Source organism: Poecile atricapillus, chromosome 15 (assembly GCF_030490865.1).
Source record: "Poecile atricapillus isolate bPoeAtr1 chromosome 15, bPoeAtr1.hap1, whole genome shotgun sequence".
Taxonomy (NCBI): Eukaryota; Metazoa; Chordata; class Aves; order Passeriformes; family Paridae; genus Poecile; species Poecile atricapillus.
Window position 1 is genome coordinate 7,041,332 of NC_081263.1, and position 15,919 is coordinate 7,057,250.

At 41.8% G+C, this 15,919-nt stretch overlaps 1 protein-coding gene across 6 annotated transcripts in view; it reads left to right on the top strand.

Moving 5' to 3' along the window:
* The window catches only part of ZBTB46 (zinc finger and BTB domain containing 46), a 48,974-nt gene that overhangs the window by 10,655 nt on the left and 22,400 nt on the right, over positions 1 to 15,919 (top strand). For all 6 annotated transcript variants that reach the window (XM_058850827.1, XM_058850831.1, XM_058850828.1 and 3 more), the window contains one exon: positions 4,947 to 5,916. In XM_058850827.1, coding sequence (XP_058706810.1) covers positions 4,947 to 5,916 — 970 coding nt within the window. The remainder of the gene's footprint in view (positions 1 to 4,946; positions 5,917 to 15,919) is intronic.

The window sequence follows — 15,919 nt, forward strand, 5'->3', positions numbered from 1 at the left end:
GGAATTTAAAAAATGTTGGAATGTCTTGGGAGTGGAAACATGGACAGGACACAGGGGAAGCAGAGAAGTGGGGTGTGTTTGCTGGGTTTTTCTGCAATAAAGCACTGGAGTGAACTGGAGTTCTTCCTTAATCTGTTTTTACTTTTCTCTGAAGGGAGGAAGGGGAGGAAACAACACATTTTTGGTTAAATTCCAGTTGGCATGTTTTCTCTAGGGAGCAGAGTGGTGGAGGAGTGCACTAGTGAGCATTTTGGTGCTCTTTACCTTTGGTCCTTGGTATTAAGTGTAGAAACATGCTGAGAAAATTGATATAGACAAAGTTCCATTTAGTTTAAATCTTCAGTTCACTTACATTCCCAGAAAAGAAAAAGTAAACAACCAACCAAACAAATCCTAACAACAGCAAACATCCCCCCTCAAAAACTATTCCAGGCCTTTTTTTTTCCCCCTGTTTTCTTTCTGAGGGAAGGAAGTTTATTTTTGTCCCCACTCTTTCCCAGGGGACTGCTCTGCAGAGGATTTTGTGTGCAATTCATTTCTCATCTTGACTTTTTGTCAAAATTTAAGTAATGTAACAAATCTGTGCCCCCTAATTTTAGTGGTGTTAAGATTTTGGTTAAGAGACTCATTCATTCCTGGGCTGAGAAATTTGCCAACAAATAAATATTTGCTCTTCTTAAAACCTTTCCAATAGAAAGCGAGGTGTGATTTAGACTCTTACTGTGCCATCAGGTGCTATTTTCATGTTTAAATAACTGAACTGACAGTGTAAAATAAACCATTTTCATGGGTTCACTCTAGCTAGGGTTAAAGATTGTATAAATTATTAATGCTTACTTCAAGACCAGGGTTTTTCTGATATGAGAAATAAAAAGAAATGTATCTTGACGGAAGTTTGCATGAAAGTGACTCTTAAATCTGCTCACTTTGTGTTCTTTTTGTTGTTACGTGCAGTGGTTTGGGACTTTTTTTTTTAGTTCTTTTTGGAGAAGTAATAGACTTGAATTACTGTACTGCCTGTGAACTGGCTTATGAAGAAAGCCTGATCTACTACAATTTTATTTTGTGGAAAATCTTCAGATGAGCTGTCCTGGTTCATTGGCTTGCTGGAAAGCTGTGCTGTGGCCATGTGGCCTAAAGAATTCTGGTAGATGCTCAACTTTTAAAGCCTTCATGTACTAAAAAGATCTGAGATTAATGATGTATTTTTTGGTTTATCTTCGAGGTCTGTTTCTAAGAAACCTCCACAGTTTATTCCATCTTCGATGTGCTTCTACAGAAGTCTGAAGGGTACAGCTTTTCTGAAGAAATCTTTCCACAACATTTTTAAAGTGGAAATAAATATCCTTACCAGGGAAAGGGAAAAAAAAAAAAAAAGAAAAACAAACCATCAACAAGCCACAAAACAGCATGTGAAATTGGAACATGAGAGCACAGGGTTTTAAAGCTTCCTGAATTTTTAACTACTAGAAAATTGCCTTAAATTTAACTTGGATTAATTCCCTAGTGGTCCTTGACATTAAACGGATGTTCTGGTTTGACATGGGTAGACAGAAAGCTAATTAATTCCTCTGAATTTGAGGCGTATTTAATTTTCTCCCCCAAAGACCTCTTGTTTAAAAGGTACAATGCTGTGACAGATGTTGGCTGTGGAGCGACATGTGTGAAGGAGCAGACCTTGTGACAGAGGAAGATCAAGACATCTACAGTGATAATTCCTGATTTGGAAACTGTTACATTTTATTGATTACACTGAACACAGGAGTATCCACCTCACTGCTTGCTTAAAACTGCTGTAATGTGCCCACCTCAGTGGCCAGTAAGGAGCCTTGCATAGATTTTTGTGTCTTTGTGTTCAGTAAAAATTCCTTGATATCTTTTCTCTGACCTTATCTTCTATTTCCTGAAGAGATGAGCAAGAGATCCATCCATCCATCCATCCATCCATCCATCCATCCATCCATCCATCCATCCATCCATCAATCCATCATGCCTGAACCTCAAACTGCTCCTGTCTAAACCAAAAGTAGCAAGAGACATATTTTAAATCTTGTATTTCTGCCACAGGCAGCTTAAAAAAGGACAAGGTGTATCTGAAGTGGACTCTTATCAGTGGGCGAGACCCCAACCCACTGAACTAAACTGAATAAATATATGAGATAGCAAAGAAATAAAATCTCAAGGAATTTCCAGTTGAAGAAGAAAAGATGTTGTGCCATAAATTCACGAGAGCAAGTGGAGACATTGACAAATACTGTAAATCTGTATGAAATTAAGGAAGAGAAAAATATCTTTGCAGGAGATTTCCTGCCTGTCCTCCCCACGGTTCCAGGGATTTGGTGTCTTGGAATATGGATTTTAATATCCGTGAAGGAACAGTGAAAGGAAATGCCATATTCAAAACATTCTGACCCTTTCCTCATTGTGGACTCTGAGGTTTTCTTACATCTTCCCCTGAATTGTGTGGATATGGCAGCTGTTGGAGACACGACTGGTGATGGACAGCTCACTTTATCCTATGTGGCGATTCATATTTCCTAAGGGGACTAAGCTGACTCTTCAGCTCCTAAAAGTAGATGCTGTAGTGGTTTCTGGAATAAAGACAAAACTGAACTGTCACTCTGCCTTAAGAGGTGGTTCTTTCCAACATGGAGATGTTGGGAAATGCTGGCAGCCACCTCCAGAGCCTGGATTAGGGAGATGCTGTGCTGGCTGGTGTCATCACAATCTTTTCAGGCCAAACATCTGAAAATTAATTTATTTTTCTTTTTGTATTCCCTGACCCTGATTCTTGGTTTGATTTTCATTGATTAATTTTGTTTATTTGAGAGAAAGATGGTGTCCGGATGAGGATTTGGTCTGAGGTCTCTGGGCAGATTTCTGTGGTGAATAGGTGTGTGCAGCTGCACTGGTATTGACCTCTTCCAGTTCAATTTAAAAAAAAAGTATTGGCTTCTCTATGCATTCTGTGCTTAATTCTGCAGAAAAGCTGCACGGCTTTGAAGTGGATGAACACAGTTCAGCCTGTTTGTGTTGCAGGAAGATGGTCCTTCCTCTCTTGAGGGAAACAAACATTTCTCAATGATCAGGGACTAGCTGGCTTTGCAAATTAGAATTTCTGTGGCTGCAGAGGCAGTTCCATCCTTGCAGAACTGGAGGAGCTTGGAGCAGTCTTACATAACTTGAACTTTTGAATCATCAGGTGGCTCTGTTGGAGAAGGTCCCACCTCACGAATGTTCTGTGGGCTGGGAGGTGCTTTTCTAGCCCACAGTGTTGACTAAACTGCTGCTATTTTGCTCCTGCCGATGATAATAATAGCACAGGGTAGAGGAAGGGGGCAGGCTACTTGTGGATCTGTGTTCCACAGCCCAGGAAGCACACTTGAATGTGCCAAGGAAACTTCCTGAATCACGGCTGTGCTGCCCACTGCTGCGAGCCAGTTTGAGCAGATGGGATTGAATTTGTGTGTGAACCCCGTGGGCATTAGAAAGGTGCTCCAGGCTGGAAACAGCATCCTTGATGCCAGTGCAAACACTGAACCATGTGTGCTTCAGGGCTGTACGACCTCAGAGGTTTTGTTTTTATAAGTAACAAACAGTAGCCTAAATCCAGGCTTCTTGATGAGTGTGCCTGCACATAATAATGTTTGGAACTGGATCCAATTTTACAGTTGTGTGTTGACATGTAGGCCCTCATATCAGTTCTTCAGTTGGGACTTTTTATATTAGAACAAATTTTAAGCTTCTGAGAGAAAGGAGTAAGGTATCCTTCACCTTGGTGCTCTTAATTAAACCATGGACCATTAAACTCTTAGACCATTAAACACTGTTCCATAGTAGATAAATCTTGATAGTGAGTTCCAAAAAAAGTGGTATAGAGAAAATGGCAGAATTGAATGCTAAAGGATTTGTAAAGCTGTGGCATCAAAGGCAAAGATGGAGTTGCAAAGACAGTAACTGGAAAAAAATGCAGTCTGAAAATCCTCGCACTGCTGATTACTGTCAACACTTAAGACCTTTTTTTCTGTTTTGGAGTGTAAGAGGAGGATAATCTGGAGCATAACTTAGAAGATACCTTGCTGCTGGCACTAACTAGCCTTTTATTTTGGATAATACCACTGGATTTTATGAAAGGTGATCAAAAGCCCTGTGAATTTTTCTCAGCTTTATGTTGGTCATAAAGGTCATCACCTTTCTTTAGGTGATGATGAGAATTTCTCTACTCGGTGTCTGAGGGTGGCTGCAGGGTAAACTTGGAGATGTAAAGCAATAACATGTTTATTGCAGAGTATTGGTTGAGCTTCAAATAACATTAATTTCATAGTTGTGATCTGTTGCCAGTTTAGTTTGGGTGGGGACTTAAAACTTTGTGATCTGTGGTCTTGGATTTGTTTGTTGTTCTTCTGACTTTTAAATCATGTTTATAGCCGCTCCATGGCAGTGTAGCAAGGGAAATGCTGGGTTCAGTCAGCTCTTGCTGCTTGAGGATTTCAGCTCTTGTCTGCTACACATGATACTCGTTCCCTTGAGGAAAATGTGTTACAGTGTGCCCCTCAGTAATCTGTGGGCATCTGAGCATGGTTTCAAGCACAATATCTCTTTTAAAACCAAACTTCAACGAATTTACGGTAAGAACTGACAGCTGTTGTTCTCTGGTTACCTCAGATGGGTTTTCTTACAAGTCTGTAGTAATTTAAAGAAATGTTTCTCTGGGATGTTATGAGCCACTGGAGGATTGGCTTCAAATCTGGTCCTTTTTAATGTAAATTATTTGAAGTGTGGTCAAAGTAAGGTGCATTTTGTAATGAATGTGGAGGCGTTGCAGGCAGTAGCTGTATTTGTGGCACTCTTCCCAGATGAACCTGTTGCTTCTTTCGGTACAACCTGGGGTTTGTCTCAGTCTTGTCTTGGATTTTGTAACCCTGTCATTTCCTTCCCCCCTGCAGGACTTGTGGAAGAGGAAACATAAAGATCTCCAAATGAATAACCGAAAGGAAGATATGGAAATTGCTTCCCACTACCGTCACCTGCTGCGGGAGCTGAACGAGCAGAGGCAGCACGGGATCCTCTGCGACGTCTGCATCATCGTGGAGGGCAAGATCTTCAAGGCTCACAAAAACGTCCTCCTGGGGAGCAGCCGCTACTTCAAAACCCTCTACTGCCAGGTCCAGAAAACCTCTGACCAGGCCACAGTCACTCACCTGGACATCGTCACTGCCCAGGGCTTTAAGGCAATCATTGACTTCATGTATTCCGCACACCTGGCGCTGACCAGCAGGAACGTCATCGAGGTGATGTCGGCTGCCAGCTACCTGCAGATGACAGACATCGTGCAGGCCTGTCACAACTTCATCAAAGCAGCTCTGGACATAAGCATCAAGTCTGATGCCTCGGAGGATCTCGTTGATTATGAGCTGGGAGCCCCTTCCAGCAGCAGCACGGACGCTCTGATTTCGGCAGTCGTGGCTGGCAGGAGTATATCCCCCTGGTTAGCTCGGAGAACGAGCCCGGCAAACTCCTCTGGGGACTCAGCCATTGCCAGCTGCCACGAGGGAGGGAGCAGTTATGGGAAAGAGGATCAAGAACCAAAACCAGACAGCCACGAAGACATTTCGTCCCAGTCTCTCTGGGCTAGTGACATGGGCTATGGGTCTTTGCGAATCAAAGAGGAGCAGGTGTCACCGTCCCATTACGGAGGGGGTGAGCTGCATTCTGCCAAGGATAGTGCAATACAGAGTGGGTTCTCAGAGCAAGGAGTGGGGGATGGCTGGCAGCCCACGGGCCGCAGGAAGAACAGGAAAAACAAAGAAACTGTGAGACATATTACACAGCAAGTGGAGGATGACAGCAGGGCAAATTCTCCCGTGCTGCCCCTTTTACCTGCCTCAGGATGGCCGTACAGCAGTCGAGACCCAAGTAAGTCTTTCTTCCAGTTTTTGGGGATGAAACTGAGAACTGAGAATTGAGTTAATTAGATCTGTTTATGGGATGATCTTATCAGCCTCTGGAATAGGAGCTTGCCAGAAATACAAAAATGTAGAAACTTGTGTTGCCAGCAGTTCAAAAGCACCAAGCACAGTGCGGCCAGTCAGGAGCCTCAATGGAGGCTGGTTCTCCTGTAAAAGTGGTGATTCTGTTTTGGCTTTGAACAACATAAATCACCCCAAAACCACCACTCTAACTGCTGGAATTAATGAGAGGAAGGGCTAAAGGAATTTATTTTAGCAGGTGCGGACATTGATGTCAAGGTTGAAGAATTTTCCTTGCACAGTATATTGATGATGTAATTACACCACACACACAGGTGTAATTTAGTCTTACCGATACCATCTTCAGAATTTCCTGATATTCAGGTGTCACTTTCTCTTGGGTAAGAAAACCACCATAGCTTCTTGATGGTAATGGCAGGGTAAGTGTTTAGTAACTCTCAAGAACAACATGTTTTTCTGAGGCATCACTATGGCTTCAAGTGTATTTTGATGTGTGACTACTTGTGGTCTGAGATGAGTGGCTGCATTTAAAGTGTGTAGCCAGTGAGAAAATTGTTTTCTTAACTTACTTTGAATCTTCAGTAGTTATTATTTTGTCTCCAGATAATTGTCCCATTTAATTCATTAATCAGTGGCATTAAATAGATTCAGGAACACTTCTGAACTAGGAGTTTGGTGTTTTTTCTAAGGTCTTATAGGAGTGTGTTAGTAAACTCTCTCAAGCTGACTTCAAGAACAGTCTGTGCTGTGAGTTAGCCTGTGTTTCATTACATACCAGAATCCAAGTCAGCCAGGAGAAGTGTGTGAGATTATAGACTTTTATGTTGCCAAATTTGGATTAAAAAAACAATACAAAGGATACTGAACGTCTTAAAAGTCTTTATGGGCTGAAAAAGAAGTTGCTCACATACTGGAGTTTAAATGTGGTTTTCATTGAATAGTAACTGCAGATGTCTTGAGATTTATTATGTTTTATGGTTATCTGCTGCAGCAAGATAATTGCATGTAATTATTCTAATTAGCTGATGATAAAATCTAAACAATGTCAGTTAGAAGAAAAATGTGAGAATTTAAGGTAACAGTGATTTTTGAAGAATCTCATTTTTGCAATGCATGTATTTTATCCTTGTTTTGAGTGAAGACTCAGCATGGATTGCATGGTCTCTGTTCTAATGCAACTATTTTTCATTTTCCATGGCATCCCATAAAAACAGCTCGATCACTTGTACTGTCTGAGGGATGTGGGTTTGGACAGGTACCTGGAGTGAACCAGACATGTTGGAGTGGCTGCAGAAACAGAGCTGCAGCTCTGATCCTCTTGGAAAGCTGGTGTAGATTGAGTGTCTTTACAGAAAATAGTGCAGAACAGAAGAGGTTGTATTACTGGAAGCTGAAGGAAACTTAGATTATTTAATTCCGAATTGTTAAGGAATTAAATTGCAGTGGCCGTTTGCAGATGAGAGGAGGATGGCTCGGGGGGTTGACTCAGCACAGTGCTGAGACAGCACGTCAGCAGGCACATCAAATTATTTGTTCCAAATCTTGCCTTAAATGCAGTTTCCAATAAAGGAGGTGGTTTCAGTGGTGGGAAAAGGGCAGCTGAATGGTGGTGGCTGGGGGAAGAGTTTCAATATTCCAATGGTGCTGGTAAAAGAAAAGGAAAAAATGAATGGAAAGACTTCTTGCTGTCCAAAATGAACAGGCTCAGGGGCTGCCTGTGCTGGCAGTGGCATCTGGCAGAGAGCAGTGTGTCCATGAGGAACAAGGGGGGTGTGTGGAGACTGAGCTGCTCCTGGGTTCCCCATATTGACCATCTGGAGAGGTGAATGCAGGTAAAATTCTCCTTTCTGCCCTGCTGGACAGGGAGGTTCCTCTGCATTGTGAGGCTTGAAATTATGGCATGGGTGCATGTGGGCTTAACAGCAGGGATTGTCTCTGCAAGCCCTGTGTGTGTTGTGGTGTCTTTGGGGATTTTTTCAGTATGATTTCAAAGGATTTGAGATTCATGTATGTTCAGTTTTGGTTAACCTTGGACACCTTGTCCACAGGCAGCCTCTTGTGTGGTAAACCTGTGGTTTAGGGGAAATCAAATGGGTACTCAGGTGAGGCTGCTGCTCTTTCACTGGGAAGTAAAAGCAACCCTGCTACCCCAAAAACATCCCTGTCAGGGGCCCTGCATGCAGAAGGGTCGTCTGGTCTTGCATGGGTATTTCCCACATTGAGAAGATGGGAGATATTTTCCTGCAAGCTTCACATCCTGAGCTACAGGGTTGCTCTTAGGCTGGATTTTGGTACCCCAGATTCATCCCTCTCCTGTTAGAATTCAGCACTGCTATAGGGGTGTTGCAGACTTGACTCCTAAGTGTGAAGAATAATTGATTTTCTTGTGTGCAAATGGGTAATGACATAGTGCAGAGACTTGTAACAAGTATTTGGGTTGTGTTTAAATTTCAGCTTGAAGTTGTCTTTGATTTAGTCATGTCAAGTTTCATTTTTTAAAACAGACTTCATAGTCTAGGGCTCTCTTTTACCTCATTTATTTAGAAGTGCCCCTATCAGCAATATTCACAGCTAAGGTGGAAAGCTACTCACTTACTGAGGAAATGGGTGTTGGATGTTCTTTCAGAAGTAACTGAGAGGAAAGAAAGTTACCTAGAACTCTTTGTTCTTTAAGGCTTGTTCACTTTTCTGATCTAATCAGTTATTTTAAGATGCTGCTTGCTAAGGCTGAAAGCTCTTGTTGGGTTCACTGGAGTGGTTTACAAATGCCTCTCTACTGCTGGGCCAACACAGATACTGCATTCTGGAAACACAAAAGCTGATTTAGGAGAATACTTCTTCAAAGCTCAGTCTTCCTTCTGAAATTGTGCAAGGTACTCTTTTTGTCTTGGTTGCAAACAGCACTGCATTTCAGCAGCATTTTGGAAGGGGAATCTTGCAGGTAACCATTGCATCACCCTTTAAATTCAGTGATTATTTGGGGCAGGATATTTGCAGATGAAAAATAAGCTTCCTACTCCTCTGTTATATATAGCATTATTTAATTCCTGTCCTATTACAAAGAAGCACATTGCAGTCACTGAAACTTTGCTTTTGAAACAACTGGGCTCATTCACACTCAGCAGAGGTGTTACTTTCAGTGGGAAAAACTTTCTTATCAGTACAGACAGGTGTATTAAAGTGTCCCAAATATTTAAGTAGACTATTTAAATACAAATCAGTGGCATCTCAAAAAAAGACACAGATTTTATTTAAATTGAAAGGGTAAGAAAATTTTTTGCAAATCTGTTGATTTCCCATATGCTGGTGGGGTGCTATTGAGAGTCTTTAAATCTGACAACATGGGAGATTAAAATAAAAAGGGGTGTCTGGAGTAATCTTACTAATAGTAATCTAACATAATGGAAATAGCAAGAGAATGTTAATGTCTGCCATGAAGATTGTCTTTTTCATCCAAGAAAGAATGATCAAATAGGATTTGCAAAAGAATGCAAATGAAAAACTGAGGTGCTGGATTGGGACTGTGATCCAGCTCTCAGTTTCTCAGGCTGGTGTCAGTCAAGCACAAAGCTTGATGAGCACCATCTTTTCACGCTAGTTTCTATTTATTAATTTGGACTGTCTGTTTAACATCAAACACATTAGGTTTTGTCTTTATCATCCTGTTTGGGTTGTTCAGGATGTCAGTCTGTCATTCCTTGTAGGAAACATTCATCTATATGTTTTCCTCACCAAGACACATTAACTTGAAGCAGCAGTTCTCCAAAGTAAACTGAAGGATGGGCTTTTATAAATAATAACTTTCTTCATGATTGAGTAAAGAAGAATTTCCTCCATGGACTTGCCAAAAGAACAGGTTTTCTAAAGAAACATTTTGCTCTTTCTTAGTCTTCATATCAAAGATGCTTATGAAATTCAGAAGTAGTCTTATGCCTTGAACACCTTTATTTGCCTGAAGTTCCTGTTCCTTTAACCTTGCTGGATAAAATTTTTATGGCATTACATATCCTGAGTGTGTGGAGTACAAGATCAGGTGGTGTTTGGAAGGCTCTTGCCAAAGAGAATGGATATCTCTACTGTTAAGCCAGCAAAGTGTTGCTGGTTTTGCCTCTTCATGTAATGGAAAACTCTGTCACTTGAAGGGTGTGTTTTGAAGAATTTATTGACGGCTTTATTAATGTGTTAGTTCAAGCATGGTAGTTATGATTCAGGAATTTATTTCCAAGGAAATACTCCCACACATCTTCTGAGTGTTTGCACCCAAAAGCTGCAAGTGAATTTCTGTGTGCCAATTGACTGTGAAATGAAGCTAATTATTTTAAAAACAGAGCAGCCCTTTCTAAAGGCACTACAGTTTGGGAACTCTTTTCATTCCTTTAATACATGTAGCAGAGTTGCTGTGTTCTGTTAAGAAGAGCTTCAGGACTCGACTAAGCCCAGACTAGTGATCCCCATGGGAAGGACAGGCAGGATTTCACTGTGTCCTTCTGACTTTGCAGAGCTCACAGTTCCTTTAACATTTTCCCCATCAAAATCTTTAATTATGCACAAGTTTCCTCCCTCCCGGTGAGGAGAAGTTGAAGTGGCTGGTTTTCCAATGCCACACGTGTGACTGCAGTGGCTGCTGCAGGGAGCTGAGCTCCCCGGGAAGCCTGGAGACAGCTGGTGTCATCAACATTTCCCATCCCTTTTTCTGTCTTGCTTTCCAGAGAGCAAATTATGATTACAGGAGCTGTTGGGGGAGCACAGATGCTGAACAGTTGGATCTCGTAGGGAGCTTACATTGCAAAAGGCTTCAGAGGCAGGCAAGGGGGAACTCATTCCAGATGAACTCAATGAAGTTTCTGCAGGTGAGGTGTCTGGACCTGAGTACAGGCAGGTGAATGTGTGGATTGCCTTATTACAGGATGATTTTATTCTTGAAACAAAGTTGGTTTTTTCTCAGGAAGCTACTGGGCTTCCTGTAACTCTGTCCCTTTATCAGTGTAAATCTTCAGATCTTCCCTTGATTCATATTTTCAAGTCATTACTAAATAAGTAATTCCCCTGAAAATTCCCCTGTTTCCTTTGTGGTATTTGGCAAGCATATTGGTCCAACTGGAGGAATCCAGATTTTGCAAAATGAGAAAGGGGAGGGGAAAGAGGAGTATGGTACTCAGGATTCAGGTGTTTAAGGAACTCCTAAAGATTTTTGCTCTGTTCTACAAGACAAAAATAAATGTATTGAAGGACGTGCTAAGAGAAGTTTTGGAAGCAGGCAGTATTGAAATAATGCAACCAGAAAAGTCACTGTGATGGAATACAGTCAGTTACTCTTTCTTTAAATAGATTTTACTTTGAAAAGAGGGAATCTCCAGTATACCTGCCATGATTTGAGTCCTGCTTACAATGGGAAAACTTCAGCTGTTTAATGGTTACAGCCATGACCAAAAACTGGGCTGGCTAAAATTTCAGGTGTCAGGTGAATGTCTGATATACTAAAAACCAACACAGGCTCGAATTTTAATAATTTCCTACGTTTAGTTTGTTGCTTAGACCTTTTTTATTTATTTATTTATATTTTTTATCTCATTTTGGAAAGATCACTTTTTAAGCAGGATAGATGTTTTGGATTAAAACAGTTTATTGGAAAGGTGTTGGATTATTTTTGAGGGTAAGTAATGGTAAACTAGAAATTGCCTGCCACTTGGAAAATTAAGTTCATTACTGCGTTTTTCCACCTTCTTTTACAGCCATGACGTTGCAATTATGGTACAAGGTGTTAAAATCTTTGCTGCAATTGAGGGGGTTTTGCTGGGGAGATATTTTGATGCCCTGGTCCCAGTGGTGCAGCCAGGCATGGAGGGGTTACAGCTCTGTGCTCTTATGCCACCCCTGAATTCTTTCTTAGCCCGAAATCGGCTTAGCCTGCATTCCTTGGGCTTAGGAGCTGCCCAGGTTCCTGGACCCTCTCTGGAACCCTTGGTGTGCCTGAAGCACCAGTGCACTGAGTGGAGATTGCTGAGACTTGCCTCAAAATGCAAAACCAAAGGAAAAAAAATCCAAACCCGACCCCAAACACCACAAATCTGTGTCCATATCGAGAATTTTGCAGAGGGTGCTCAGTGAATAATTCAGGTTCTCTCTATCACCACGGCTACAGGCTAATGGAGTTAGTAGGATACAACCTTTGCAGGAGTAACTTTGGAGTTTCTGTTATTGAAGGGTTTGGTCAGGTTATTTTCAAGTTTGGAAACTCAAATCATCGCTTTAAACCCAGACACACTTTACTCCCTGGCTACACCCTGGCTTTAAAATGGTTCCACCCTAACCCAGCTTTAGCTCAATGCTCAGTGTCTGTTTCCTTTCCCCACCCTGCATTCCATTTTCCCCAGGCTCCCAAGCCCTCCTCCTCCTTCTCCTCTTCCTCCTCCCCGTGGTAGCAGTTCTGATTCTGTTAATCTGCTTTAACTCCAGAGATCAGAGGCATTTCCCCTCTCCTAAGTGCCCTTCTCACTATTTGATTTCTTCCTTGTGCTCTTCTTTACGGAGATCTCAACTTTTCAAAACCTTTTTACCCCTTTTTGGTTATTCTGTTCCTGCTTTGCAATCAGCCCTGTTCAGGACTTTAATTTTCTTATTTGCAGTGCTGCTTTTGCATTAAAATATAGTAGGAATTAATTCTTAAGATGCAGTGCCTGGGAATCAAACCCAAGCTTTTCTGTACTGGTCTCTGATTTATTTTTTATTATCTTTTTTTTTTTTCCTTTTTGTTTTCCAAGGCACTTGAAAAAGGTAAATATTTTGTTTATCTTGTTTCAAAAGGTAAATATTTGTTCTGAGGATTTTCAGAGTTTATAACTCAACGTTCTGTCACGAGTGCTAATATTCATATTTAATGTGGTACTTGAATGTTTTATTTCTGTCCCTTCATGTTTGTGTCTGCCTCTGTCCCAGGGAGCAGCAGGGAATAGTGTCACTCCTTTTATTGCCTGAATTAAGAGACTTGGAAAAAGAGGTTAAGCTTGCAGCACTTTTAAAGTGATAGTCTCAAGTTACTGTACAATTCTCTGCATATTTTGGAGAAACAAGAGTGGCTTAAGGTATTTCTGCACTGCCCAGTCATTCCTCCTCCTGCAAAGGATACTGTATTATCCCTTTTTAGAATAGTTTCTTAAACAATTAACTCACCCAGTTTAACCATTTCTCTCTTTTTGGGTTTGTTCTATCTTTTTTTAGGAAGATTAGCAATTGGCCAGGCTTGCTCTGTAGCTCAAGGAACAGTTGAGTTGAGGTCACTAACAGGAGGTGGGGGAGCAGCAGCAAGCAGCAGGGTTTGGGCCAGGAGCTCCTTTTGCTGACCACAGGAAAGTGCCTGCAGAATTTGATTCAATGGTAGAAAAGCAAATATTACAGGAAAGAGATGAAAATCGATTCTTTTTTTCCAGGTACCTGGAGGAGTGGAGGGAATTTTTGAGTTATTTGTACTGTTTTGAGGAAGACAAAGATGGGGATACACTTGTGCTTTAGGAATATGCTGCAGGAATAGCAACATAAAACCAGGTCATATTTGTGTAGAACAAGCCTGGTTTATTTTAGCAATAGTGTTCTAGAGCTGGTGAGGAGAATGTTTCTGTTGGTAAAACACAGACAGTGAACATCCTATGGCTGTAGGCTGGAAAATTATATTGAAGCCTCAGCTGGCATGGGCTCTTCCTGAGCCCTCCAGAAACAGGAGCAGCATTGGAATTTGGCACTTTCCTGTGGGACTGTGTTTTTCAGAACTCAAATCCTGAATGTCGTGGTGGAACAGCTGTAGTAGGGCTCCAACCTGAAAGAAGAGGGGTGGGAAAGCACAGCCTGAAGGAGGCGAAGTTTTTGATTCCATGAGGATTCACTTAAGATATCTTACAGCCTTCAACATAAAGGCAGCTTTTAAGGATCATATGTGTTGTGGTTAAATATCTATGTTTGCTTGATTGTTTCCTGCTCTAAGAAATTGGAACTGATTCTGAATGCTGTGCACATTTATTGTATCCACATGTCTGCTTGTTATGGTTGTAAAATAGTGCAAATCAAACCCAATATAGCTCATGGCATCACTTCCCCATGTAAATACTGCAGTGGGTGAGAGCTCTGGAGTTTGCTTAACAAATAGTGAGTTGTGAAACAGTTTTGGAAGATTTCTGTTAGAAAGGAGGAGGGAACTGAAATACAAACTTCAAGGATATTTTTAGCAGCTGGTAAAAGATTGTCATTTTTCTGCCAGCCTGTGTGCTTTTTTTTTTTTTTTAATTCCCAATCAAAAACACACTATGAAATGAAAGCTATTTTTTCTTTTTTTTTTTTTCCCTGAGAGTTTAAAAATTAATTGTCTTTTGTACAGAAGGAGATCAAGCCAAACCTTCCTAAACTTACGCAAGAAACATCATCCCTGGAATTCTAGATAAAATCTGTCAGGCAGATACTTGACCCAAATAGGTTGAAGAACCTCAGAAAATTAAGTCTTTTATTTCACCTGAGTTTTTTTGGGTCACATTTTGTCAGTGTACCTGAAACAAAAGCTGAGTTTAAGTGGCTCCCACTTTCCTTTGGTACTTAATTGCACCCCCACGTTCTCCTGCAGTTGTTCCGGTGAAAATCTCTGTGTGACCGTGTAGAGAACCAGATAGGGGGACTGATCTGCATTTAAATATATCTTTTTTTAATAAATCATTTTATTTTTAACGTATTAGTTCCTGTCTCAAGTTCAATCACGACTATACGTGTGGTCTTGGTGCCACTGAGGGAGTAGCAGGGGAGAGTGCAGGAATTTGGGATGAGAGAAGTTGCTGATGCTGGGACCTTTTCCCTTTCTGCTTGTCATGATGGAAACAGGAAAAAAAAAATTATGTTCTCCATCACACTAAGAATTATCCAGCTGTGTGCAGGAGATCCAAAACATCTGGCCCAGGAAGTGTGATGCCTGCATCCATCCCAGGCTGCTTCCAGGCCTGATGCTGCTGACTTTGTTCATTAACAACTTGTGTGGTGGGATGTTGTGAACCCTCAGCGAGTTGTTGGATGGCACCAGGCTGGGAGGGATGATTGGCTGGATTGTGCCAGGCACAGCAGGAATTCCACCAACACAAGTGTGTGTGTGGCACAGGATAACCCCGTGCAGCAGTTTGGGTTGGCAGCCAAGGAAAGAGAAAGCAGCTTTGCAGAAAATGTCTTCTCTTGAGTAAGGAGCTGAAGAGGAGTCTGCGTGCCCCCGCAGCCAGGGAAGGCTGGCTGCCTGCCCTAGGAAGAGCATCTGGAGTACAGGATCCACTTTGGGGATCTCCAGGCCAAGAAAGACTTTGACAAGCTTGAGCAAGTGCAGCTGAGGCCATCAAGATGATGTGTGTGAGGAGAGGCTGAGACAGCTTGGTTTAAAAACTTGGAGAAGAGAAGGGGGGTAGGTATCCAGGGCCAGACCCCTCTCAGATGTGGGTTGAGAAGGATGAGAGGTAATGGAGAGTTACAGGAAGGGAAATTCTCACAGAGTGAAAGGAGATTATTCACAAAGTTGTCAAAAGGTGGAGGAAAGACCTGGGAAAGTTGTACTCTGTCTTCCCTGCTGATATTCACAAGTGGGCTGTACAAGCCACTGGAATCTAATTCTAAAAGTAGCTCTGAAGTCACTTTCAACCTAATTTATTCTACAATTCTTAAAGATGACTCCAGGTGACAGAGCAGTAATGCTGCCCTAGGTCAGGATGACTTCTCCCGTCTGATGGTGACACTGCTTCAGATTAAGTCCAGCTGCTCCTCTTTCCAGTCTGTACTTTCCCAGGTTCTTGCCTTGCTGACAGCAGGACTCCTGTACCCCGAGGTCTCTTCCCTTCAGTTCACCTTTCCACCCTAATTCTGCCAAATTGGATCCTGCAGGTGGGGCAAGCTACAGGAAAGGCTCGGGAGATTTTTGT